Source organism: Aphelocoma coerulescens, chromosome 3 (assembly GCF_041296385.1).
Source record: "Aphelocoma coerulescens isolate FSJ_1873_10779 chromosome 3, UR_Acoe_1.0, whole genome shotgun sequence".
Classification (NCBI taxonomy): Eukaryota; Metazoa; Chordata; class Aves; order Passeriformes; family Corvidae; genus Aphelocoma; species Aphelocoma coerulescens.
Window position 1 is genome coordinate 61,879,251 of NC_091016.1, and position 27,893 is coordinate 61,907,143.

Consider the following 27,893-nt stretch of genomic DNA (forward strand, 5'->3'; position numbering starts at 1 on the left):
TTAATTGAATCCAAAATGCCTAACAATCCTAATCAGCAATGCTAGCACATATGACAGAGCGAAAATCATGCAAAATCTATTAAAGCAAAACACAAGCTTGGATCAATATTCAGTTAAAAATACATATTTTCAGATCAGAAAATCTATACTTTTTAAAGCAATGTTATATCAGATACACTGCTTTCCTTTATGTTAAACATATATTAGCATCTCCTTTAAAGTACAATATGATGTCAGTTTTGTTTTCTCAATGAAACGTACCATTCATTCTATCTAAGAGTCTGACTAGGTGTGAAGTAGCCTCAGATTGGCCAGAATTTAACAGATCCTCTCTTCTGAGGGCTGTCAAAGAACAAGTGCCAGAAGTGAGTTACAAGCTGCAAAGGAAAAGTTCTGATTTATTTCACAGTCAAAAATCACACCCATTAAATCATAATGACATTTCTTGTTTCAAGTTGTGCCCATTCAGTTGTGTCATGGTAGTTACTGTGTTCCTGGTATTGCTTTTCAGGGAAGTCATTTGAATGGCAGAAGAGTTGCGCAAGTAGCTGGCAGATCTCTCTTTCTGAGCTTTCTTCCTGCAGTGAAGCTGGTTGTTGAAATGTCTTCTAAAACTCTCACTGAGAAAATACAGTGCAAATGGGTTGACACAAGAGTTGCAGAAGCTTAGCACTCGGGCCACTAAGGTAACAACCATATGTCCCATCGATGGATCGATCTTATTGTAATGAAAAGATCTGTACATGTATAGCACGTGGTTAGGAAACCAGCAGATAGCAAAGAAGCCAACAAAAACTAAAACAATTTTTGCCAGACGCTTCCGAGTTTCCATCTAAAAAGATGAAGAGAACCCAAATGAACAACAGTGAATAGAACTACCCCACATAACAGACTTAATTAAAACTTGTAGCATTTTGTTCTATATTAGCTTTAACAATTATCATAAGTAAGGCCAGCAAAAATGCTTCCTTCGGGGCCTGAATTACTTTTGCTATCTCATTTTACTTTCCTTTTCCTCTTTCAGTTTACTTTCAGTGAAAGATCTTAGCTGTTTGCAGTTACTGAAGTACACAGCAAGAGTGATTCATGACCCAAGGAAACACTGGCTTTTAGCCTGTAAGCATGCACCAAAGGATGTCATGAAATGTGACCTTTTCTGACAAGATCTCAGTGCTTGGCTCGAAACTTTGGTTTTAGTTAGAAAGCTATTTAGAAACTGTTGGCTTCAAAATCTAGAGATATCATGAGATAGACGCTACTAGGGTCTTAGCTATACAGTGGTACTTATATCCCTTTTTTTTTCACTAAAGGTCTCAGCTTACACCTCTCTCCTAGAGAAACCACCAAAATTGCATTACAGTGTCTGAAGCATCTTAAGTCCAGAGTAAGGTGAAAGGTTCCATTAATTGCAATAACGTCACAAAATGTACCTTAATTGCAGTGCTAAGGTATAACAGATTACATTGTAGATACTTAAAAGATGGCAGGACACGAGCCTACACAGTGGTTCCAAACTGAGAGAGGGAGATAAACTGGCCAGGTAGAAGGCACCAAAGAGAGGCAGAAAGTTTATCCATATTCCTCCTAAAAGATTTATTATGTATATTAGGCATGAAAATTTTGCAAAGAAAGGAAAGTTTTCTACTCTGCTCAATTTTCTGGGGAAAAAAAAAATCAAGTGAATTTATTCCAACAGTTTTTCGAAATCTGTGAAATTAAATGGTTTTCTTGGATCTATCTAAACAAAAAACAGTGGGGAATTCAAAAAAGATGGGAAAAGTCTAGCAGTCAAATTTGGTAGCGTTCACACTCAGACAGATTGCAAGAGCAGACTAAGAGGTGCAGAAGTATAGTGTGAATATTACACTTGGCCTAAAGAAACATGAGCTGATAGCAACAGTCTGAATTTATTTCCTCTTGCTGGGAGATATGTAAGTACAACAGAATTTTATGTTCTTCTGAGCCTTATAGATTAACAAAGAGAAAAAAACTAAGTAGAATGAAAAAATATATTCTTACTTTGAAAATACATGTGAGTACAGAAATGTAGTATAAATTAAATACTGTTTCCATCTAGAGGGTTCAGCCAAAAGGCTCTCTATATTTCACAGGACAATAAAATAATACATGAGCTGCTAATATGTATGCACTTTTGACAAGAAACAGACCAGAGTAGAAATGAAAAGACCATAAAGGAATGTAGTCTTTCTGAAAGAATATGTGCATTTAAGGAGATTTCTGTGAGTATGAAAGTAGTTTTCTAAATTACTGGCAGAGAAAACTGTTCAAAACTGTTTAAATGGGCATAAGTATTTTTCTCTATCAATACTAATGCTTTTGCAAAGTAGTTGAGGCACTTTCATTGCAAAAGCTGTTGTTTGTACATATTTGTGCTCCTGCTAATGTTGCTATCTTATTGCTTCCTGTGCCTTACGGGGAAGATTGGCTTTGTCCAGCATTTTAAAATGCTTTGTCTCAAAGGCATACAGAATCTATACCAAGAGTTTTATAGCATCTATAACAGAAGGGATATTAGAAAAGTGCAAGTTCAGTATTGTATCTGAGAAAGTCAAAAAAAGAATTAGTGAATGCTCTATGTTTACATTTCCAACACTCCTTCATCCGAGAAGAGTCTTAGATCCCCTAAGTAAAATTTTCCCAGCCTATGTTAGTTTTCTCATTTCCAAGCACAAATAAAAAGGGACAATTCACTAAACATTCATGTAAGATTTCTTTCCTAAAATGACTGCCTATAGAAATAGGTGAAGCCACTGTCATTAACTACAAAAACATCATTCCTCGGTAAGAATACAAGTAATGGTTACAGTAACAGCACATACAAACATATATACCAATTTCATTTACTGTTAGGAATGTGCATTGATGGCAATGAATTTATAATTTTCCTTGTTCATATTAATTTACATACTGGGCTTAATACCGAAAACAAGGAAAATTTTCAGATAATCCTTGGCTTAGTTCATGTGGAATCTGAACTAATCCTCTGCAAAATCCAACAATTTGGATGTTATAATTCCTTGAGTTTCATTTATAAATGTATAAAGCACACAAATCTTTTACTGGGATGTAAAAAGCAAATGGCTTACCTGTCTTTTGGAATGCTCACTGTGCTCCCCGGGGATGTTGTGAGCACTTTTTATTAAACTCTTTGCAATATGATAGTAGTAGATACTAATAATAACAAGAGGGACAAGGAAATACACAAGGAAAAGCAGCACAGAATGGATCTTTGGGTGCATGTCATCTGTCATGGGGTATGGTATGCATGCTGTGAAAGTGGCATTATCTGTGTCATTGATGTGAGCCAGTTCGGAGAACACTGCTTCAGGAACTGCTAGGAGCATGGAGATTACCCAGATGGCAGAGGCTTTAAGACAAGTCCATAGCACTGCACTGGAAGTCTGGATGTCCATGGGATTTACAATTGCTTTGTACCTGAAATTGATCAAAATGCAGATGCAAATTAAAAGGTATTCAAATTCAAATGTGATGCACAAGGTTACTTCATATCTTTGATTAAAATAATGTCATGTTTTTTCTTATTTGAAATGTCAAGGGGCTTGTAATCATTCTTAATCTAATCTCTACCTTTTTTTGTAAACACTCATCACAGGAGGCAAAAGGAGCCCTGGATACAACCTATGGCTGTATCCTATGGCCCATTCTGTGCCAGTGTGGTGACAGTGAAGAATCAGTCATGGCTCTACCCTTTCCTTCTCCAAACACCCCCAGCTAATCTCCAGATGCGCATCCTACATCCCATATTTCCACCTGACTCTTGTACCAGCACATGCTCACCTAGTGTTTCCTTCCTTTGTTCCTTGGCTCCTGCAGCCCAGGGCTCTCTCCTTCTGCCACCACAACTTTCCCACTCTAGGATGCTCCCAGCCCCCTCAGGGGAATGTATGCATCTTCATAAAGTCAGGCATAAATGACTCCCAATGGCCTGTGCAGGAAGTATTACTCTTACATAAAGTAAACATTTCCACATCAATAGTTGGAAGCTGCTGCTCCACACTGCATTTTGGAAAATTGTCTCATAAGGTATGATTGCATATAAAACTTTGTGGAATGATCATTTCATAGCCCTTGCAATGGAAACAGGAAGAATTGCAGAGAATGGAAATATCACACTGGAGCAATGTAAAATAAATTAATAGAAGTAGACTTTGGTCAGGAATCTTTTTATTAAAAAATAAAAATCATTGCAGGAAGTGATACAAAGTCAAACTTTCCACAAGAAAATGCTCGTGGCTGTAAGGACAAATATAATTTGAGAAAAATATTTCAAGGATACCTTAAAGTTCTACTTAGATTTTTTATTTAATTTATTTTTTAATGTAAGTATATTATGTTTTAATGTTTTTATTAAAAACAAAACCTTAAACAAAACATTTCATTTTGTCTAAGCTGTGGCAATATGGAAACTCATGGTATTTTTTTAACTTCTTTAATTTTTTTGTTTCTACTTTCAATTTGATTTGGGATGGCTGGGTTTTTTCTGAAAGAGCAGAAGTTTTGAGAAATGGAAAAAATCATACTTCTTTAATATCCAAAGAAAATTTTACCAGGAAGAGGGGAGTTGGGAGAGAGTCATACTCCAGGTACATAACTTTGTTCTTCCTCAGGTGTTTGTAGTGAGGGGAGAAGTACTTTCAAAGAGTGATTCATATTTTAGGTATATTAAATCACCCTCTAGGGTGCTTATTTTTTTCTCTGTTAGCTGCACAATGAGCTTAGGTTAAGGAGAACAGTAACTTAGATGCCTCTACTTTGTGATGAAATTCCATATCCATGCCTGTAGATAGATATACATGCATACAGATGTATAAATATGTACAGGTATGAGCATGTGTCTAAATACTTGCCAAGGATTAGTTTATGCCCAAATATAACATGGATGCCGAAGGGAATGCTGATAAATGGAGCTGTGATCCCAAATATCCCTTAGGGCTAATTTGCAGGTCCTGACAGATAGTTTATAGCCCCTCAACACCTTAAGCAGATGTTTGCAACTGGCTATGCCATGAAAATGTCTGGAGCAGAGCATTGTCGTGGTACCCAAGGAAACCTTTCCGTCAGAGAATGTGTGAGTCAAAATGTGCCTTGGGGTCTTCTTTCTCAGGATTGTGATAAATTGTTTAATCACTAAATAATTAAAAATAATGGCTATTAATGCTCATATCCTCTCTCAATTCAGAGAGAATTTTTAGTCTATTTTCACCATGATCATGGAGTAGAAAACAAAACTCAGCAAACTGTGTCTGTTAATTTTTATTTACCATTTCTGCTAACACACAGTGAGAAGCTCCCTGGACACCAAGGTGTAAAGAAAGCCTTTATACTGCCATAGGAAGGACAGAAGCTTCTGCACAAAGCATGAGTACTCCCCAGCACAAACTGTGACCTTATTATTCAATAATTGCTTCCTATTGCTGTCTGCCTTTATTTCATTACATAAAGACAGACTGTCTACTCTTGAGGTGACGTCAAGTCCTTGCATCTGCTCATTTTTTGAAAAGTTTGCATTCTTAGGGAAGAGCTGGTTCGGGGATTTTGGGGCAGGGGGAGGGCATTGAATAAAAATAGTGTTTTGTACTACAGATTTTTTTCCTCTCCTTTTCCATTTCATTGCTTCAAAATATTTTGACCACAGCCCTATTGTATCCTATGACCCAAGAAAATGACCGTGTCACAAATAATTGTTTTAGCAGCAAATTGGCCTAGGTAATCTCTAAATGGAAGACTTTTTCAGAAGTCTTTACATTAGCAGAAGATGTGTCATATATTGGTACTTTAGCATATACTGCTGTTTCAGCAAATTGTATGCTTTTCCCTGAGCCACGACTTACTCCAAGTTGGAAGGCATTGGAGCAGAGTGCCCTTTTTCACAAAACAGCTGAGTTTATCACAAAAAAAAAAAACAACCTTCTTTTTTTCTACTTGCTACTTTACTGACTACAAGGTGGTACTTTTCTTCCTAGGACTCAGCCCTCACAGTACTCAGTGTCAACGGGAAGAAAAGTGCACTAAATGCTTTACAAAGCCTGTCATCTTGTTTATGTCTTTGAAAAGCTATAGAGTGAAAAGAAACAGGTTACAGATAAAATGAAATGTAAACTGAGTGCAATGAGAAGTGTTCCCAAAGAGAAAACCCAACTTTTTCCTTTATATAAAACCAGTGTAAGGCTAAAACATACCACCAGCCATTCAAATTACAAAGACCATATGTTCTATCAATAAAAACCATGTCAGTAAATTAGACTAAGGGTGCAAATTAGTCAAATTAGTAAATAAATTCATCTTCTTTTTATTTGACTGACGAAGAGCAAATTATACGTTGCCATGAAGTTCAGGAAATAATTACAAAAATGCATTTGGTTTTAATTAAAAGCCTTCTTGTAAATTCCATCTTCCTATATCCTCTCTCATTTTCACTGCTGACAATGGGACCCAAACTCGGGGTTTGGTAGAGATTAGATTAAGAAACACTTCCTGTCTTTGGAGCTGTGGTTTCTGCCAACAGACACCAGCACAAACTTGCCCCTTCTCATTCTGCAGACTGATTTTCTTTTGTATAGCATTTTTTTTCCATTTTAAACCAGTCTTCTCCCTTCTACACAATCCCAAAATAAATTGATGAAAAGAATATCCTCTTCCTCCAGAGTTATAACATTTTGCTACCTTCTAAACTCCATTCTATTTTATCTACCTCTCCTAACCTTTGTTTTCAGAGACTTTCTAAAGGTATTTCTCAGCTTCAATTTAGAATGGAAGGCTCTATTCCTGCCTCTCCTGCATCCAAAATGCAGTTCCCTTCCAACACACTTGATTTCAAAAGCAGCTGCTCCTTGACTAAGCCTCAGCTGTCCTTCCATTGCTTTGCTACTTTTTTCTAGAGCACTTTGTTGTGATGATCTTAAAAAAAATTTAAAAGAAAAACTCAAAACAACTAGACAATACTTAGGCAGCCACTGGAAAATAGCCTACCATTCTAACTAGATTTGCCTCAATGTCTCCTTGCCCTTTGGATTCTGCATGGTCTGTTGTCCTTTCTTAAAAGCCCTTTAGGTCAAGGACTTTCTTCTTGCTGCTTTTTATGTAGTACCTACCACAAATAGGACCCTAATTTATCACCTAGTTTCCTATATGACATCATGTAGTGATGAAGTGTCATAAGCCAAGCAGAGACACAATTGAGGCAGGGCAGATTCATATTACTTTGCTTTTATTTTCATTTTAATCGTGGAGCTGGAGGGGTTGGTATTATTTGCCATATTATAAATAAGCATTTAAAGCGATGTTGCTATGCCATAGTTCTACATTTCCTGCAAACTAGAGTAATTTATCAAAACCATTCATATGTTAGTCTTTAATTGTGTCCCTGCATGGTGCTTTTAAACACAAAAATCCTAACATAAAAGCCTATAAATAAATCTGAAAAGGAAACATGGTTGTATGGTCAGTATTTTTTAAAAATACTAATATCATGTCCAGTTGTTGGTTGTTGTCCACTTGACTACAGTAGAATGAAATTTGGATGGGACCAAAGCCCTTTTCCTTTTATGGGCAGTTCAATTGGCCCAACTCCAGTTGAATCATTAAGAGGAGAGCAATTTTTCTAGCTGAAAACAGTGTGGGATCATTTGAGGTCCACTGTTGTGGGAGCTTCTTTCACAACATACAAATGAACTGAGATTCACATTGTTCTATTTTATTCTTATAAATCCTTGCAATGTAAAGCAAATTTCTTTTTTTTTTTTTTACAGGTAATAGCAATATTTTTATTCTGTGCTTATCTCTTGAGAGCAGAGAATTGTGTTCACCCAGGAACAAGCATCTCTGAGGTCTGATAGTGAATATAATGAACAGTATTTGAAATGCAGACTAGAAGACCATGTGTAAACACACTTAAAATCAATGTCAATGACATGTGTTCTGTGTTTCTCAGGGGGAAAACCTTAAGATTTTCCTAAGTGGGAAAAGTTTTCCATTCTGTAAAAATACATTCTGTTGAGCCAAAAACTATCAATAACGCTTCAATGCTTGTTGATGATATCTCCACCCCGAAAAGAATCAAACCAGAAGTTTCCCAGGATGGTGGAGGTTTTTTTTCTGCATGAAATATATTACCTGTCATGTCCACCCAGTGTTCAGAGGATAAATTTTCTCTTTCCTTTTCATTTTTTCCTTCTATTTCTACTTCTGCTTCTTGCTATTCACCTCACATTAGCCAACTATGCTTCTTAACAAGCTCATGCAAATCTTGCAATGCTAGTTCATTGCCTGCAATCTGAATTTTTAGTTCTACTTCTCTAAAGCCATTCATTTATAACTGCACTAGTTAAAAGCACCATCAGTAATTTGTTAAATTCTGCTCCTGAAAGCAATATTAGTAAATTGTTTCACTGCCTATTATTCAGAAAAGTTCTTATGTGTCAGTATTGCCAGCAAATTTATATTTAACTTTGATAATTTGAAGTCATTGATGAACATATTTTTACATATCTTAAGACAGACCAATAGGTCCTCATTAGAGTTGCAGTTTCTCTAAGTTTCTACTGTGAAAAGACAGAGGAAAGGGGAGGAGAGATGGAGGGAAGGGGAGGGGAGGAGAGGAATGAGGAACCATATCTAATAAAGATGCTACATCTATATGAGTAAACTAAACATTGCCATAGCCTGTTTTTAGGCCTGGAGGCCAGGTGGCATTGCCTAGACATCCATGACTATTTAATTAATCTCTTTAATATCCTAGTACAAGACCACCACATCCAAACAAATTAGGCAGTTTACACTTCTGTTGGTAATGGCCCCTGGGCTTGTGTTTAATCCTGAAACATACCTAGAAATCGTTTAGGAGAATACTGATTGACCCAAGTCAAAACCACATCGTGGACCTCTCCAAAACCATTTTGACAAGTGTCTGACTGCCAGTCCTCAGTCCAATGCTCTGATACAGTAGAATATGGGTTTATACATAGATAGATAGATAGATAGATAGATAGATAGATAGATAGATATACACAGACATATGTATGTGCATAGAAAAAAAACACATGCTTTCAGGTGCCTGAAAGCATCATCCAGAAGCCTCACACAATGGCTGTCCCATCCTAACCCACTGTGCCCATTTGTTCTTGACTTTTAAAATAAGCAAGCTGTTGTATTTCCTCTGCTGTGCATGCCAGGAGCTCCCCACATTCTACCTACTCTGTTGGCACCTAAGCTTCATTACCATCCTGAAGCTAAACACAGCAAAGTTGAGGAGTCTGATCTCAAAGTCATGTTTAAATAATGGCTGGGGCACACCAAAGTCATCAGCCTTCATAAAACTGCCACTGCAAAGGCAGCTCTGGCACATGCTCCTCCAGGAACAAAATTGAGCCATTCATGCAGCCAGGGTGTCTGGGAGCCATTGCCCACGCCTGCTAGACAGGGGCTCAAAATTTACATTTCACCTGTGAGGAGAGAACCATATTCTTAGCCCTCTGCATCACACAAACCACTGGATATACTGTTTCCCACAGGGCAGCATAAGGAGGCTTAGCATGTGTATTCTCTCGGCTTCTATCACCTTTCTGGAGCATTTATCTCATTCCAACATTAATTTGGAATTCTGGAGTTTGGATTCTGCTCAGGAGGGGTGGATAGGATGAGGGGAAAGTCAGTACCTAGGCTAGATATTAGGCATTGAAATGTGCAGCCTGGACAAGCTTACATACTGTTTGCTTTGTCCCCAAATTGTCTATTCTCTTTTTAAAAAAGATAAAACCACAACTAACCTTGTTTAATTCTTTCAGGGTGTATATTCTCAATATTGAAGAGTCAAAGGACTCTGAGAAAAGAGAAATCCATTTCTCCAAATGGGCTTGATCCGAATCCCCTTGATACTCCTACCCTTAGGCTGACAAGACAGAGTTGCATGCTTGTGTGCATACTTACTGTGTGCTTACTGCATGTCTTCCAGCAAAAATATCTACACCTACTTGAATGAAAAGGATCTCATAAAATCATCACTGCTGGAGCAGAAGGTCAATAAAAATATCAGTTACAGAAACTAAAGTGCCTGGAAGAAGAAATCCCAAGTGTAAAATATGCTTAGTGCCAATTTACCTTTATAAAATTTTTGCTGTTGATGAATTCAGTTATATCCAGGCCATGGCAGATACATACTGTTGTGGAGAACATTACATGGTCTGCTGATTTTTAGAAATCTTGCAAGCCAAGAAGAATTAAATAACCAAACCTCTACTAATATATCTAGAACAGACCTGGATTTTACCATTTGAGAATCTAGAATTGAAATATCTAATTTCTAAATTCAAAAATCAGCAAATTCATTTATTTGCTCCAGTATTATCATGTAGAAGCTCTACTCTGTCACTTTTAAATGCATTTCCAGTTCGATTTTATTTGTGACTTCTGATCTTGGTCTGCCCTGAAATCAGTGTAGATGGAAAATAAACAGGTACAGACCACGGTAAAAAAAGAAATATAAAAACATTATAGAGGGAAAAGTTAATACAGCAATCCTTAATATACAAGCAATCAAACCTGGAGCCAAAACACAAGCATGAAACTATTAAAAAAAATACTGTGAAAAGCAGTTGGAAAACAATGAAACAATATTTGGGATAATCATGAGATAGAAAAAATAAAACTTTATGAGGTGTAATGACAACATATCAAAATAACCCATTTCTCTGTCGTTTGTACACACATACCACTATGTAATTTTGATATATGCTCATACAAAGCTGGAAGTACACAAATCTACATGCAGCAGATGCAATTATGAAAAGCTTATGTGGACTGTTTGTCTCATAGTTATTTTCTCTGATACCTGAAAAGTTGTGTCAACTTAATTCCAAAATACACTTCTCTTCAATGGACACCAAAGTAGGTTTCCTCTTATTTCCACAAATTTAATGAACTTGTAAGAACTTACCTGCTATTTGTAATTACACTGTCAAATTGGGCTGAATCTCAGCATGGATTTAGAAGTTGCTAGTGGAACATGTTTAGACCTAGGGATTGGGACTGCATATACCTTGTTTCATTAATATATATAAAAACCCATAAAATAATGTAGCACCAGAAATATATAGTCTGTATGAATAGCCCCGCAGCAAAACTCATACAATAATTACACAAGTTTTTCTATAATTAAACAATTTAAAATGAAGATTCAATTAAATTATCCTTTTTCAGGAAGATATTGAAGAGTTCCATCACCCTGCACACATATACAGAGATGTATTATTTTTTCTCTAACAAATTAATTATGGGAAATCTTTTCACTGGAGAAAGCACTGGTAGAGCATACCTGATCTTTGACATCATTTCTGAGGCTCTGCTAAATGCAGACTTGAGAATTCCAACAGTCCAATTGGTATTAACCCATTGCAGTGTAGTAGATAAGGGAATTGTGTACAATGTTGTGCTTAGGGGCAAACAAGATAAATGAACGGTGATGTACATGTTTGTTAAGAATTGGGCTGGATCTGCTATTTAGCAGCTATTTTGTCTGTCACAGAAACTGCCTTTCACTGAATTGCTCAAAGCAGCAGGAAACAGGAGGGATGCTTTTGAAGCTGTTTCTCTGGGTTTAGGTTGCAGCCTACAAAAGGCAATGGGACACTGGCATTTGCATTAGTTAAAGCAAAGCTGCCAGCACAACATGGGCACTGCATTGATCACTGACTGGGATGAACACCACAGCCATTTCTCACTTTGCCTTCCTCAGTCTAAGCTGTTTCTGTATGGGTTGGAGAGGACACACAGGACAGGCACAAAGGCAGGAGTTTAACAGATGCATGGGTCTGTATGAAGTTTGAGAAACAGTTGCCTAACTTAGGAGGAAAACATTGTTTGCTGAGAAATCATTTTCAGCTGTGCAATGACAGTCACAAAAGGAACTTCTCCAACAGCTGATTTGAATTGCCTGGCTTGGAAAATATTACCCTAGAATCATTAACTCCTTAATCTACTCCAGTCAAAAAATTCTTTCTGCATTGTTGGGGAGGGGGTGGTTCTACCATCTCTTTTTTTTTTTCTGGAATATTTTACATCATATTCTTTTTATCTGCATAAAATGGATATAAATTAGTTAGGAAATTTTAAGGTGAGGACAGGCTTCATTGTTTAACTTGACAAAGGTGTTCTGGCAAGTTTTATTTTGTGAGTCAAGTTTGCACATATGAACTAAAAGGCAAGTTGAAAAATGTGACAGATAAAGCTTGCCAAACCTCTCTTAAATTTCTTTTGCATTGCCTGTTACTGCATAATTATAACCATACTGCTACAGCCTACAGTGAGAGAAATATCTGGACCATCATTTATTTTAGTGTACTTCAGTAATTCATTCATTTAATACATTGACCTCAAGAGTTAGGGTTTCTAAAATACTTACTGACAGATCTCATAGTTCTACTTGGTCCATCTATTTTTGTTTTCCCATCTACTATGCACAGCTAAGGCATAGTTTTTCCTCTTATACAGATAATTTTTCATTTTACCTGTGATTATTTCTTCTTTATTCTTTGGTTAGTTAAAAACAATTTTCAAGATGTCATTTAATATTACTTTCCCCATAAGGACTCCTTAGTCCCTGAATTTCAGCTATTAGAGCTCAAAAGGAAATCATATCCACTTTCCTGCTTCGCTACTTTTAATAAGGAATGAGGATTTTATACTATTTCAATCATTGTATTTCAGCCTGAATCAGCATCTGCCATAATAAAAGAAGAAACTATAAATAAATTCTGGGAAAAGTAAAAAGAAATTTATTAAGGTGACATTACTAATGAAAAACCCAAAGAAGTTAATAGGGCAGCTTTTCACACTTCAGAACATTTCCAGAGTCCCCAAAAAAGGAAGAGATAATAGACAAGCAAACTGAGCCAAAACAGATTTTGTTATCCAATGTCATCAGAAGTCAGTACAGAGTGCAAACTTGCAAAAAAACATATTTGGTTTGTTGTTTTTTGTTTTTTTAATGCAGATTGCAGTCTTCGAAATCTAAAACAAATAAAAACATTTTTAAAAAGATAAAAGGATCAAATAGTTTAGCAATGTAAATCTATAGAATACATTTTAAGCATCTGAGGCACTGTAGTTAGCTCTTTAAATATGAATTAAATTTTCAAACTGCTACCTGTTAATCAAGTACTTGTCCCATCAAAGGTGTTCTTATGTCACATTACTTAGGAAGAAAGCAAATACAATGCTATTCCTATTGTAGTAGTGTGAGTGACAGCTTTGCTGTCTCCATTAAAGTGCAGCAGAACTGTATTAGAGCTAACACATTTAAACCCTTCATTAGAAATAAAATTCAATGTAGAAAAAGAAGCAGAATTAAATTTAATCCTATTTTTACAGATCACGTAAAAACTGAGGCATAAATGACAGCTAAAGAGAAAAGGAAAGACTATGTGGGAGAAATCTAAAGCTGTCTGAAGGGGCTTCTATTTATTCCTCCAAAGGCTATTCACTCCAGATGTCTTGGCATTTTGTGGGTACCACACAATAATGCAGTAATGGCCAGAGGGGTGCATTGTAGTGCCCAGTCTTAATTCACTGCCCCCAAGCTGTCCACACCAAGGTTAAAATACCATCCAGACCTCTAACTCTGAAAAGCATCCTGGAAGCACCTTTCCACACCTTCCCTATGGGCCCAGTTTGCCTTCTGCACTAAATGTATGGTCCACCATGGACACAAACTGGAAAAACACTTCATGCAGCAGTGAGCAAGTTCATTGGATGGTTCAAATCAGGTTCATCCCTGGCTTCTGCCCTTTTTGCAGTGAGGAGATGCTGGTACACGTTTTCTTCATGGGTGCCATGCTTCACTCCTTCTGGCAATACTTATCACTTCTTTATTTTTATCCTCCTTGTCAAAAACCACACCAAGTCCTGAGACTTTCTCACCAACATCCATTAGCCCTGGTCAAAACTGCAGTCCAGGGACCCTGGAGAAACAAGCTCATCAAGGCCCCATTTTTCATTTCTTGCCCCACCACCTATTTAGAAAGTGCATCCCTGGCCATCACCCACCAGCTCTGGGCACTTTCGGGGTGTGCTGAGTGCTACTGGGAGTGTTCTGTCCTACACTCTCCTTAGTTCCCCTCTTTTTTTTTTTTCTTACCTTTTTGTCTTTCAGCCCTCTTCCTTTTCCTTATTTGTTGTCCACTCTATTAAGTTTTCTCTTTCTGTTATCCACCTTCTCTTTCTTCCTTGGTTTTATAAACAAGAGAAATATTATGGTTTGTAGAGGTGATCCAGTTTCTCCGCAATAGAGAAAAGTCAGTGGCCATGAGGGGCAGGGTTGCTGTCCCTACATATCTCCTGCGTGGCAGTGAGAAGGGACAGCTGGCTCAGCAGCACAGCTCCTGTGCTGCCTTCTCCATCCCATAGGAGAGGGACACTCCATACTGCTCTGACACAAAACCCTGCACCACCAGGGCTACCACTGCATGATCTCTGCTACCACCACTCCCAGCTCCACCACTGACCTGCCCCAACATGTGTGGGGTTGCAGGAGGGCACCACTCCCCACATCTGGCAGCCAGACCTCCAGGAGCTCAGGGGTGTGAAGGACTAGCTGCTATTCTTGTGATGGGGATGAGCAACCTCAGGCAGATATGCTGCTAAACTCCATCTGCAAGTCTGCTCTAGGGAAGTCTGGAAAGTATTGTTAAAAATTACATATTACATTTGTACACACACCAAAAAAAAAACCAAATTAAAACTCAAATAATCTCAGTACAAGAAAATGAAGCTTCCAAATAAAAGGCACGTGATTGTCACACTGAAAGCATTACTGATGCTGAGAAGGACATCTGTGACAAAAAAAATCTATATGAAATGTATTCAATTAGTACTACTTTTTCTTCCTTATAGCTTCAGTTTGTTGGCAACACTCATTCAGAGTTTGTAGCTTCTGTAGCTACTTCTGTTAAATGTATCACATACATGGAAATTGTCATGCAGAATTTCCACATAAACAATAAGTGCTAATTAGACTGTGGAAACCAAGACAACCTCCCTTATCCCAATTCATGCAGGCATGCTGCAAAGAATCCTAAATATTCCTAAATCTGTTCTTTAGTGTAATCAGTATCTGGCCTTCTATACAGCCTCATGGTAAGAAGGAGCAAAAAGCAGGAAGGGCTTAAATTATCCTATATTAAAATGTACTTTGAGCAATATCTGTGAAAGAAGGGGCCACTAAGAAGACATTGTGTACCAGACCAAACATGCACTGGATTATAATGGAGCCCTCTTGGTGCCATCACTGCTTACAAACTGCTAACATCCTATGCTAGATTCACTTATCTGGAGAAAACACTGCCCCCAGCCAGGCCTCACCTCCTCGGGACCTCTTGGGTGGAGGATGCTGCCACCACTTCTGATCTGCCAGCATAACCACCCACAACTGATCTAGTTATGACACACATTAGAATCTGGCTACAGATTAGCATGGCAGAAACCCCTCCACACCAGTGCCTCCCCTCTAGTTCAACCCAAGTGTTATACAAAGACCATCGATTTGACTCAAACCCAAACTCCACTCTCTCTCTCCCAGGAGACTGGTCTCCAAAGTCAGTGGCTGATCTTCTAACTGGAAAATAAAAGTTTTTGTTCTCAGTAACCAAAAATAAAACCACAGAGGTTAAAGAAACATTGTAAAATTACTGGTATAACCATTTCTGACATTGGCATATACTGTGAACTCCAAAATGCTGGAGGAATGTATTTATAATAAGCTTATTAGGTCTCAGGACACAAACTGTAGCTGTTTTCTAGTATGTGCTATTCTAGATGCACTAAGTGTAAACAAATACAGCATTATAAATTCTTGAATCCTTACTGATATAAAAAGAAAGATATAAATTATCTGGAAAAATCAAACAATGAATGCTCCAAAGCTATATAAAAAGCAAATTGATGAATCCTTAAACATTAAATCACAAGCATTCCCTCACATTACGTTTCTCTAGAGAGATGATCTCCACTAAGTTCTTCCCTTTTCAAATAAGACACCACAAGATTTTAAGGAGTGGAAATAGAGCAGAAAGAGAACTGCAGAGTTTCCTTGGCTCTGTAAGGACAGATTTTTAAATACTATTTAACTGAGGTAATCAGAGAGTTAGAGGTGTTCATGTATGTTTTGCAAGCTCTTCTTCAAGACTATAATCCATTTTCACAAGTTACAAAGTCTTTATAGACAAGTATGTTAGGTCATGATTCAAACACAACTGAAATTAATAGTGACTGAAGACTACCCTCAGGTGGAACTAAACAATTTACTAAATTAGCTAAAAAAATAGTTATCCTCTAGTAATGAAAATAAAGGATTAAAGTTTTAAAGAAACATTATTGTAAGTGTGAAGATATATTTCTATATTTCAACCCTTCACATCATGCACCAATATAATGCAGTGGCTGAGTTCAAAACTCAACAAAAGAAAATGGGAGACTTTCTATGGAAAAGGAATTAAACCTTTTCATTTCTAGCCAAAAAAAAAAAAAATTGCTTAAATAAAAGAATAAGAATAATTTCATATAATTTAGGTTTGCAATTACACTGCAAGATTTTGGTTTTCAGAGCCTGAAGCATAGTCCTACAGCCACTCAGTTGCTACAAATTCCTTAGGTACCCATTCACAGTAATTGGGAGGAAAAACTGGGGATCTAACTCTTTGTTTCTTCCTAATTTGACAAGTACTGAGAAGAAAGTGTTACTTTCTAGTTTGTTTGGGGGTATTTTTTTTAACTTTTCAAAAAGTTCAGAAGCTAATAAGAATAGTTTGAACAAAAGTTTAAGACTGACAATTACAAGAGAGCAATTTGGTGTCTCTGAATTCCCAGAAGCTAAACTAGTTCTGACAGTCACCTCGGGTAACCTACTCTTCTATTAAGGCACAGACACATATGCACACACACATGCAGACACTTTCTCAGCAGAAGGAAATAAACTGATTAAAAATACATCTGTGCCTAACTTGGTTTAAGTCACCCACTGCCTGTTCACATAACACTATGACTTGGCAAGGGTCATATCTGGCATCTAAAACCTTACTCTAATGTATAAGATTTTCAATATATGGATTTCAATACAGGACCATCTCAGAGGTGCAGAAGACAGGACTAAACCTAGTTCTTGCATCTGACACCCTGGAAGCTGGGGGCCCAGGCACAGCCATTTTCAGACACCCTTTAACTTCAATTTGTACCACTTGCCATCAGTTAGTGAGAGAAGAAGCATGGATACCTCACAGGCTGGAACGAGGGAATTGCAAACCAGGGATACGCTATCTAGGGGCGTGATTTACCTTTCATTTAGCTCCAGCTGGCCTTAGCCCAAGTTGCAGAGAGCTGAAGTGGCAGCCCAGCTTTCCTACCTGTCAGCACTGAGGGCAGTGAGGGTGAAGACAGAGACACCAACGGAGGTGAGCTGGATGACAGGGATGAGCTTGCAGCCCACTTCCCCAAAGAGCCACTCTTCAGAGAAGTACCGGGAGGCATCCACAGGCACACAGGTCACTAGCAGGAGCAGATCGCCAGCAGCAAGGCTGGAGATGAAGATGTTAGGCACGCTTCTCATGGCACTGTTGGAAATGAAGATCTTCATGAGGGTGATGTTGCCCAGCAAGCCGACAGTGATGATGATCAGGTAAAGTGAAGGGATCACACAGCGGATGATGAACATGGCCGTGGCTCTCCCCGGGGACAGCAGGGTTGTGTCGGGCGCCAGGTGGACGCTCCCATTCTCCCCGAGGGGCACTGCTATGAGCTCGGGAGGGGGCTCTGGCTCCATCCTCCAGCTTCGCGTGGACTGAAGGTCTCCAGTGCAAAGCGCAGTGGGAGCCACAGGAAAGCTTCACCTCTCTCTCTGCAAGTCAACCAACTTTCCTCCCTTCTCTACTGCCTTTCTTCCCCTTCTCTGCCGAGTTTTCTCCCTTAAGAAATGCAGAGGAATGTCCGCCGGCGCAGTGGCGGGGAAGGGAAGAATTCCCATGCACTGCCCCTCAGGTGTTCAGACAAGACTCTCCCGGTCCGCCGGAGATCCTGAGCCTGGGGGGCAGAGAACGCCGTCGGGACAGCCGCCACCTGCCCGCGTCCCCGGGAGCGCTCTCGGTGCGCCGCTGCGGCGAAGGCGCGGTCCGGCCGCCCGCGCCCGCGGAGCCGCCAGCGCTGTCCAGCGGCGCCGGTGCTGCCCGGGCCGCGGGGACGAGGGCGAGGCGCAGAGCGAGCCCGCTCCTCTCTCCGCAGCACCGGCTTATACCTGGTGCCGGGAGGGGCCGCCCCGCTCCGCCCCTCCTCCTGCGAGTGCCCGTGCCCTCGCCCCAGCCCCGCGCCGCCGAGGTGGATCTTGCGGTGAAGGGAGAGGCGGATCCCGGAGCCGCCGCCGTCCCGCGGGGTCCCAGCCCCTGAGCGCGCTGTGAACGACGCGGGGAGCGGGAGGGGCGAGGGAAGCCTCTCTCCCCGTCGCTGCCCACCGCAAAGTAGCCCCCGCCAGGATCTGCCCGGCAAGCCGGAGAGCTGTTCCACACGTCGGACAGAACGCGGGATCCCCTCCGGAAACCCCTCTTTCAGCATCTTACCCAGGTGAAACCTCAGTGCTTTGAAACGCAGGGTGGCGGGGAGCGAGGGGCTTGAGAATGAAGAGATTTTATTGCTGACATCCAGCTGTGGGTTCTGCATAGATCCTACTCAAAGACATCAGCTGTGTTTAAAGTTTTAAGGTTTGATTTGTGAAGCTGCATTTCACAATGGTCTCGACTATGGAAAGGGGGACAGGTGATGTGTTTTATCCATTACTTACTCTGCAAATGGTATAGCACAGTGCAGAATGAATGTTGTTTGCCTCTTTGAAGATTAGCATTTGTCCCTAATGTTTCTTGCTTTTCAGTGATGTCTTTTACTTCCGAGTGTCTGCACATGTATAGGCTTTCCAAACAGCTCCGTTTCCAGCAGAAGCCGTGAATGTAGGTAGCCATGTAAATATGCTGAAAGACAGGCAGACCCACTGGACTGAAGTTTTCAAGACAAAATGTTAAGGCAGAAGAATAACAGCATTATCCAGTAACATGTTTTGCAGACTGATTCCTTTATTTCCTTTTCTCAAAAGGGAGGATGCATGAGCTTGTAGACAACTTGCTTGTTCATGTTACTACACCAGTTCTCTTGAAGTTCTGTGAGTTTATAACAGTTCTGTGGAGAGTCTGACCACTGAAATATCAGAAGCAAAACATGTCATGTGTGCATGGCCTGTCCATGGCATGCTGTCTAGTGTAGGAATTAAATCAGCAATTTTTTCTTAAATAAACTTTTACTAAGATTATAAAAGAAAAAATAATTAATTTTTCTTAAAATCGCACCTCTTTATATCTATTAATTGATCATTGTGATGCTTCTCACATCTCTGAATATATAAATGTGTTCAAGTCATGTAAACTAATGATTCATATAATGCTGAATAATTTGTTAGAACCCAACCAGTGCTAGGCCTCAGAAAGGATCAGGCTAAATACTTCACCTTTACCACTAAGCAGCTCATCATAATCATCACAGAGCTCCTCTGGAGGTGATTCTTGTTACTGATCAAGTTTCCTCCACACGGTTTTAAATTCAACTATGCTCCCTCTGAGGCAGCCTTACTGATGGCATACACATTAATCTAAATTGCTGTGACCCTTTACTTTGCTGAGCATACATGAAATTTTCTGAGGTCAAAGTCATGTTTCTGTTAGCACTCCAAATTAGTCTTTTTGGTTCCCACTGGCTGGATCCAGTATAGGTCTTTAACACTGAGTTAAACTTCAATACTGAAAGTATGGTCCTTTTGCTAATTTGTATGGAAATATGTTTATATATGAACAAACAATATGATTCCCATTTGGAGAATAGTTTAAATTCAACATGTCTTTAATATTGATTTTCTTGGGACAAGAGGAAGCTGAGTGTTTTTGCATTAATATCAACAAAAGAACACTTTAAAAACTTCTATTGGTATAAACTTATTGCAGTTTGCATGGAGAGAGGTGAGACCCCTTGCTTTTCGTTGTACACCACCACCACTCCTACTGCTGCCTTTCAGAAGCATTTCTTCTATCCTAGTGAATTTTATCTGTCCTTTAGTTAAACAGGATGAATTCCTAAGACTGAGGAATTAGAAATATTTTCAGTGCAAATTTATATTCCTGATTTTTATCAGCATTTGATTTTATCTAGTCCATATTTTTCAGAACTCTGAACAGCAAGGAAATAAGCTTTGAAGAAAGTGAGCATCTCCAGCTCAGGGAAAACAGAAAGTTATATTATGCTTCTAATGTTGTTCAAGAGATGCCTGTGTAAAGACAATGGAATACACTTGAACAGTATGAATATAATTTCCTGCAGAGGTGAAAAGGTGTGCGTGGGGAAGATCCACAGACTCTGACACAAACCAGTCAGAATTCAGATCTCCACACACAAACTGTTCATCATTCTCTTTTCAAACAAGAGTCCACCCATGTCTTGAGATGTTATTTCAGATTACAGCCTAGAGACAATTTCCCTGTGCAGCTGTGACACAGTACTTGGCACAACAGTGAGGGAGAGAGTGCCCACAGGTAAGTCTCCCCAGTGGGAAAGAAACTGGACAGGCACAACCAGCCACCACAGATGGAGTGCATCCGGGAGTGCAACACCATGCGGCAGAAACCATAACAACCTGGAAACATGAGAGGCAAATCCAGTTCATCAGTAATTCCCAAATGTAAGGACTCAGAATCAGTTCACATAGGAATGAGGAACTCCAGGCATCTCACAAACGCCCTCTACCGAGAAGTGGGTCTCACAGGCAAAAACACTCTCTTCATACATTTATGCAGCTCAAAGCACTTCGTAATTCCAGGGCTAATTCCAGATTTGCACATCACAACATGTGTAGTCCCATAAAGAGCCAAGCGTATCTGCCACCGAAACTATCTGCAGTAAGCAGCCTTTAATTATGTATGTGTACTTGCACATTAAATGAAAACTGGGTTCAAGTGGAGCCCTGGAAGCAATCATGTTTGAAGGCCTGATCATCAGTCAAATATTAAAAAGAAACAAGGCAACAACCAAGGAACAAATACTACTTGATTTTAAACACTGATCATTAGGAACCAAATCTTCAATAATTTTTTTAATATCACACATTAGATCAGTAGATACAGCCGGAATAAGTGGCGTGTATTGTAGTAAAGAGTAGCATCTTCCAGACAGTCAAAAGTACAATAACTCATGTAACTCATGCTTTCTTTCTTGTTACTTCCATAGAGGCTTTCTTATTTTGATGGAGGGAACTCTGCAAACAAAAATGGAAATTGAGGTGCTTCCAGTACTAGACAAAGCTGAAAAACTGGCAGAAATGGCTTCCTCCAATATTCAGACATGCAAGCTCTCTTTTGGCAAACAAAACTTTATCTTATTGAGACCAATTCAATTTTTTGGTACCATTTTCATGGTGCTTGTTTTATTCATGGCACGAGGATAATAGGTGCCATTACATTTAACCACATTAGTAAAGCAATGAATTGGGTGCTTAATGTTAAACGTGCAGCTCATCCCCCTAAGCTCAACTGCAGCTTTATGCATGCATTTAGATTCCATTTGTTTTACTCTGATTATTCAGTAGGACTTCAACTCATTAAAAGGTTAAACAGCACACCACTGAGCTGCCAAACTGAAGTCAAAAGCCAGGCTTCATGTTCACTTAGAAACAAATGTGATATCAACCACTTCCATCCCATTTGTCCATGATAGACAACTAACGGACAGCTGCTCTTATAGATTCAAAACAAATAATGATTTTCTGTCAAGGAAGTCCCAAGGAATGGCTTGAGTTCCCTTGGCAGACTGCACTCAAAAGGACTGCACAATGCCAGCTTACTCTACTTCCATCTCAAATTATCCTCCTAATGTGGTGTTACGAAGCACATTATTGAACACACATGACAAAAGAAAAACATTGTTATTAGTTCCTCCTAGTGAGAAGATAATGGGATTCCTGTGCTTGAGCTCACATGGCACTGGAACCACTTCAAAGAAAGTGACAATTTTATTGTGGGCCCATTCATCACACTCAGTGGGGTTTCACTGCAGACACCCATGGGGTTTGTATTGGCTTTATCTGACAACCTCTCCAGAATTAATTTTTTTTTGTATTTCAATGCAGCTGTGTTCCTTATGGGTTCCTAGAACAAAATCAGAGCATTGCCAGCTAAGTCTTCTTTTAGCACTTTTATCACAGGACAGAAATTCAAGTTTCTATATTGTCACCGAGGTTGATTGTTGATTGTCTTATATTAGACAATCCAGTCAGGTAAGTAATCATGTGATTCTCACTGAAAAATAAAAAGATACAAAGTAGCATTTGTATAGCGCAGATTTTTACCTAAAATGTGTTCTGAAATATTGTTTCTATCTATAGTGGAATCAAATGCTGAACAAACTTCATGGGTACATGTTCATCAATTGAGGTCCAAATAATAACTACCATACCAAGCATAATAAAAAGCATTGAAAGATCCATCTCCATTTCGAAACTCAGAGTTGTTAAGATCTTTTGTGTTTTTAAGCATTTCTATTTAAAGAGATCCTCATAAATACAAATACAACGATTTTTGAAGTACACTCAACAGCAGGTTTTCAATAGGCAATTCACATTTTAAAATAATTAAATTATTGAAATATTACTGATATTAAACATGCTGAACTAATTTAGTCATTTCATAGTATTGTGGGAACACTAAAATTGCATTTGGATGATAATTAAGCTCCATATGTATTATGTATCAGAAAACAATTCACTGTAACCACAATCACTGTGTTTTGGTGAAGGTTAGTCACACATGCTGAGAACCACAGTACTTTATTGCAAATCACACACCACTGTGAGACATTATTGCTTTTAGTTCATTTGACACACACAAACCTCAGCATTCTCTCTATGCAGGAGAGCAGCAGACTGCATTATAAAAAGTTTGGAAATCCAGTCTGAGTGCTACCGATACAGCACCTTTTACAGTACTCCAGGAGACAGACATTTCATTAACTGCCTGAACTAGGAGCTGAGTAAATAACATGCACTTATTGGAGCACTTTTCACCTTCTTTCTAATTTAGCTACTTCAGTAGATGCACGGCAGGTTCCTTTACAGAGGGCATTCTGATGTCTTACAACAGTTATTTCAACCATGTCATTAATACAGTCATTGAGGCACCTTTTAGAGACACAACAGCTAAATCCATACGTAAAATGAACACCGATTCCCATCACTTCCCTTCTTCTGCCTATGTTTCCATGCCTATGAGCACACACGACAGGGGGAACAATGCTTTTTGATACATCAGCTTGAAGTCATGCTGCAGCCAATTACAAAGGAGGCTCTCTTTTGAGTTTAGAGGCAAAATAGTAACTACCCCTCTCTGGATTTGGTGACTGGATTTCACTTTCCTGTGCACGCCAAATTAACTACTGCATACCAGTGAGTGAATGACAAATTAGCATTTCCCCTTTACTGGTTTCCCATCTCCATCTTTCCTCTCTCCATCTTCTCATAGAACTCCCACTGCGTTCAAACTACTGAGTTGAAGTACCTCCTTGAGGCAATTTACCAGTAGGAGTGTCTGGCGCATGCATGGACCCGCATGCACTGCTCTTCTGGAGCTCCTTCAACCTCACATATTGAGTAGGCTGGCAAATTATTAATAGCAATTATTGCCATTAAGTTATTTGTAGCAATTTTGAAGTGTTTAATATTATTTGTATTAATTCAATTTCTGTTTCTTTGAATTCAGAACCGTGGATCTACGGCTTCCAAGTCCTGCTGCATCCTCTTTTAGTGGAGTCGGTTAAAAAGTTAGTAAGATCTAGATTCTCCGGCTAGCCGGGTCTCGGATCTTCCCGCCGGCGGCAGCTCCGAGAGCGCTGCGCTGGGGCCTCAACCGGGACGGGGATGGAGACCGGGGCGGGGAGCGGCTCCGGGGCCGGGCGGGGGTGATGCTCGGTACAGCGGGTACCCCGGGCTGGCGGTGAAAGGCCGGCGTGGGGCAGCGGGGCAGGGACAGGGGCGCAGCCGGCGGCGGGGCGGCGGTGGCGGCCGGCGCTGCTGACGGTGCTGCCCGGGGATTATCGCCGGGCGCCCGCCGGCCCCGCTTTTGCTGCGCCCGCTGCCGGCCCGAGCGCAGGGGCCCGCCCGGGGACAAAGGGCGGAGCGAGCCGGGGCCAGGGCCGGGGCCGGGGCCAGGGCGGGCTCCGGCTCCGGCCGCCGCCCACACAGGGCACCTTCCCCAGCCATGTCCCCCAACTACATCCGGACCTTCTCGGAGGGATGTGTGAGTACGCGGGGCGCTCCCCCCTGGCCCCGACCGGAGCCGGGGGTCCGGCCCCAAACCGCGCGGGGACCCCGCCGCGCCCCCGCCCCGCGCACGGGCCAGCGGTGCCGCCCGCCTGCGCTCTCGGGCGAGCACGGCGGGGCAGGCGGCCGGAGTGGGGCTGGAATTGCCCCTTTGGGGAAGCTTTGATTTGCGGGAATAAGTACGGCTCTAAGCATGTTTAGGTTTGATGGTGGCACGGCGGTCCGTGCTTTGCCATCACCTGACATCATGTGAATGAATCAGTACAACAGCAAAACGAATAGACTTTGGGTCGAAGCGTTCAGCTCCGTCTGGCGCCTTCTGCAGCAGCGGAATACAGATAAAGGCAGTGAAACAAATGAACTGGCAAGCGCTAGACAAATTAACATTTATATAAAGTTAGTAGGAGCAATAAAGTATTCTAAGACATTATTTTGTTAGAGAGCTACTGCTCTCTAGAGCATAGGCAAACTCTCTCTTTTTAAAACAAGTACAATAAAATAAATACTTTGGATAGTGAAAAATAGCCAGTAGACCTCCAACAATAACACTGTTCATTTTTATTTTTTTTATGTTGAATGAACCCTCTGATTTGCAGCTCAGGCCGCCAACGGTAATTGGTCAATTCCACACTCTTTTTTTTGGCTCAATTCGAATGTTTTTCCTTGGTGTTTTGGGCTTTGCTGTTTATGGAAATGAGGCCTTGCATTTCAGCTGTGACCCAGACAAGAGAGAGGTTAATCTTTTCTGTTACAACCAGTTCAGACCGATAACTCCTCAGGTAATTATCTTTTTCTGTTATTTTTTTCATTATAAAAATCCAGTGTTAAGAAAGTAAACTGCAAAAAATTACAACGTGATTGTTCCATATAAGTACTAACTGACTAGGCTAATTATAACTAGATTTTTCATTAATATTTTCCTTTTAATATTTTCCTTTATCAGTGACTAAATATGGAGCTGTGCTTCCTTTCCTTCAAAACAATCCTCATGTTTCAGAAACCAACTAAACTTTTCAAGTCAAAACATAACTGCTTTTTACTTTTATTGTCATCTAAGTGCTTATACATTTGATATATATTTAAAACGGACTTGCAAAATGTTCAAATATGCGTGTGTTTTAGCTGTCCCAATGCAGTTGTAAATGATCTGACAGCTACATTTCTGCTACATTTTAGGTATTCTGGGCATTACAGCTGGTGATTGTACTGGTACCTGGAGCCTTTTTTCACCTTTACGCTGCTTGTAAGAGCATCAAACAGGAAGATATTCTCCAAAAGTCATCCTACACCGGTTTTTATATATTCTCTGTTTTCTTAAGGATTGTTCTTGAAGTTGTGGCTTTTTGGCTTCAGATTCAGCTCTTTGGTTTCAAAGTGAACGCAATCTACATGTGTGATGTGGCAGCACTTGAAAAAAAGTTTAACATTACCCGGTGCATGGTGCCAGAGCACTTTGAAAAGACAATTTTTCTTATTGCAATGTACACATTTACTGTGATTACAGTGATCTTGTGTGTTGCTGAAATTTTTGAGATCTCATGTAGAAGGCTAGGTTTCTTAAAAACTCAGTGATGTCAACCACATGTACTCATTTACCGCCCTGTCCACCTACAGTCTTGTAACAATGATTTCAAACCACAAATCACAAATCATCTCCTGGCCTCTATGCAGTGTTGCAGAGGAGAACCACACATTATTACTGAGGCAGAATAGTCATTTGACCTGAGCTCCTTATCTAAAAACTTGCACACTGTTTTAGAATAATCTTTGTTTCCATGTCAAGGCCAAAGGCACTGAGATCTCCAAGAGCAATATATTTTCATGACCTGCCACATATGATAGTTCTGACTCCAGAGGAGTGTCTGTGTGTGTGGAGAAGGTTATTTATAAACACAATTCTATTCACAACTTTTCTGAACACATGCCATCGGAGCTAATAAGGTCATTGCCCTTTCAGGAAAAACGATTGCAAATTTCTTACATGTTCTTATGGCTTGAGAATTGAGCAATAATGGTGAATACTCTCAGGGTACCAGAAAACATTCGAGCACCTTCCCAAGCAGTGCCACTGAGGTGCAACCTGCATCTCAGCCCCCAGGGGCAAAGACTCCTGGTTAGGCTGTGGTGACAACATATCCATGGATACCAGCTTTACTCTGCAGAGGCTCAGCTACTGTCACCTGCTGGCTCAGAATCTCCTTCTAAAAGTGAAAGAGTAGCATGGTATTCTTTGGGCTGACTGCAATGCCTTACCCTCATTATGTTTTGGCTTACCACGCAGAAGATTTTTACCAATTTAATATATCACATTTTGAAGGAGGAAAAGGGCTTCTTGACAATTTTGCTTAAGTGGCTTAAAAGCGTCAAAATAAAATCTCGGAAAAAAGCCTTTCCTAGGCCCAATCATGACTTGATTTCAGTGAGTTTTGCTTGTGTGTGACTGTGGAATTGGGCCCACAGAATTTTCTGCTGTTTGTGTCACATCTAACTTCTTCTTGCTGTGACTAAAGTTGCTAGAATAACAATGAAAAAAGAAGTCTGCATATTAAAATTATTCTGTGCAGTAAGTGCATTTGGTTAGGTTAGGTCTCAAAGTTTATATAGGTATCAGATGTTTTTGTGTGCAACAGTTTCTTCTTAAGAACTAATAAACGTATTAAATTTAGAAGTGATTTCCTTGTGCTGAAGTGAGACAATGGAAATAAAAAAGATTTCAGAATCAGAAAGAAAGGAGGAGGTAGTTTCCTGTATAAAATATCTACACACAGCAATAATAACAATCAGCCATTTTCCATTCCTTTTTCAAATATAAAAAGCTGGGATCCTGATAACAGAATTTGGGTCATTTCAGAAATGTTTAGAAAAGTCTGGAAAAATTCTTACCTAATGTTTTACCACCAAGCGTTAGTTAATAAGTCCCAAACACAGTTCAATTATCATAGCCTTGCAATTCTCACCCACAAAAGTAATCCTGATTACACAAATGGAATTGCAAGTTTTAGGTGTCTTGGATTTGATTGAATCTGGGCCATGTAAAACAAAGTGAGCTAAAACTAGATGTGTGATTTTTTTTTAATATGCTGATCAAGAACAAGATGATATATTTCAAGATATTAAAGCATTAATATTATTTTTCCCCCATGGAAATAAGTTACATGTCGTAAATAAGTGTCCAGTCAAAGCTATCAGATTTATGCAATATTAAATTAATTATTTGATATTTGCAAGCATTGCAAGTGGAATAAAAATCACTGTGCTAACTTCTTGTTTGCATAATATGCCATGTTCTTTGGTTAATACATGTTTAATTTCTCACTGTATACATCAATATCCATCTGGAATTATTCTTTCAAACTGAAACTTGTAATCTCAGGTAAAAAAATATTTTTATTTATAAAAAAATACAGCATATAGAACTACTAAGAAAAATAATTTACTTTCACGTGCCAGGTACAGTTGTTATCAATGGTATACAAAT

General features: G+C 39.6%; 2 protein-coding genes across 2 annotated transcripts; one reads left to right on the top strand and one right to left on the bottom strand.

Annotated features, from left to right (window-relative positions):
* Positions 1–296: 296 nt before the first annotated feature.
* NMBR (neuromedin B receptor) lies at positions 297–17,845 on the bottom strand. Its single transcript, XM_069008541.1, has 3 exons — positions 17,430–17,845; positions 3,108–3,456; positions 297–832 (listed from the first exon to the last, which is right to left on the bottom strand). Exons 1-3 carry the CDS (start codon positions 17,843–17,845, stop codon positions 431–433), a joined length of 1,167 nt encoding a protein of 388 aa, XP_068864642.1. The 3' UTR covers positions 297–430.
* Positions 17,846–24,294: 6,449 nt separating this feature from the next.
* Positions 24,295–27,855, top strand: GJE1 (gap junction protein epsilon 1). The gene is made up of 3 exons (XM_069008542.1): positions 24,295–24,392; positions 25,012–25,194; positions 25,592–27,855. The coding sequence occupies exons 1-3, from the start codon at positions 24,354–24,356 to the stop codon at positions 25,985–25,987; spliced, it is 618 nt and encodes a 205-aa protein (XP_068864643.1). The 5' UTR covers positions 24,295–24,353; the 3' UTR covers positions 25,988–27,855.
* The last annotated feature ends 38 nt before the right edge of the window (positions 27,856–27,893 follow it).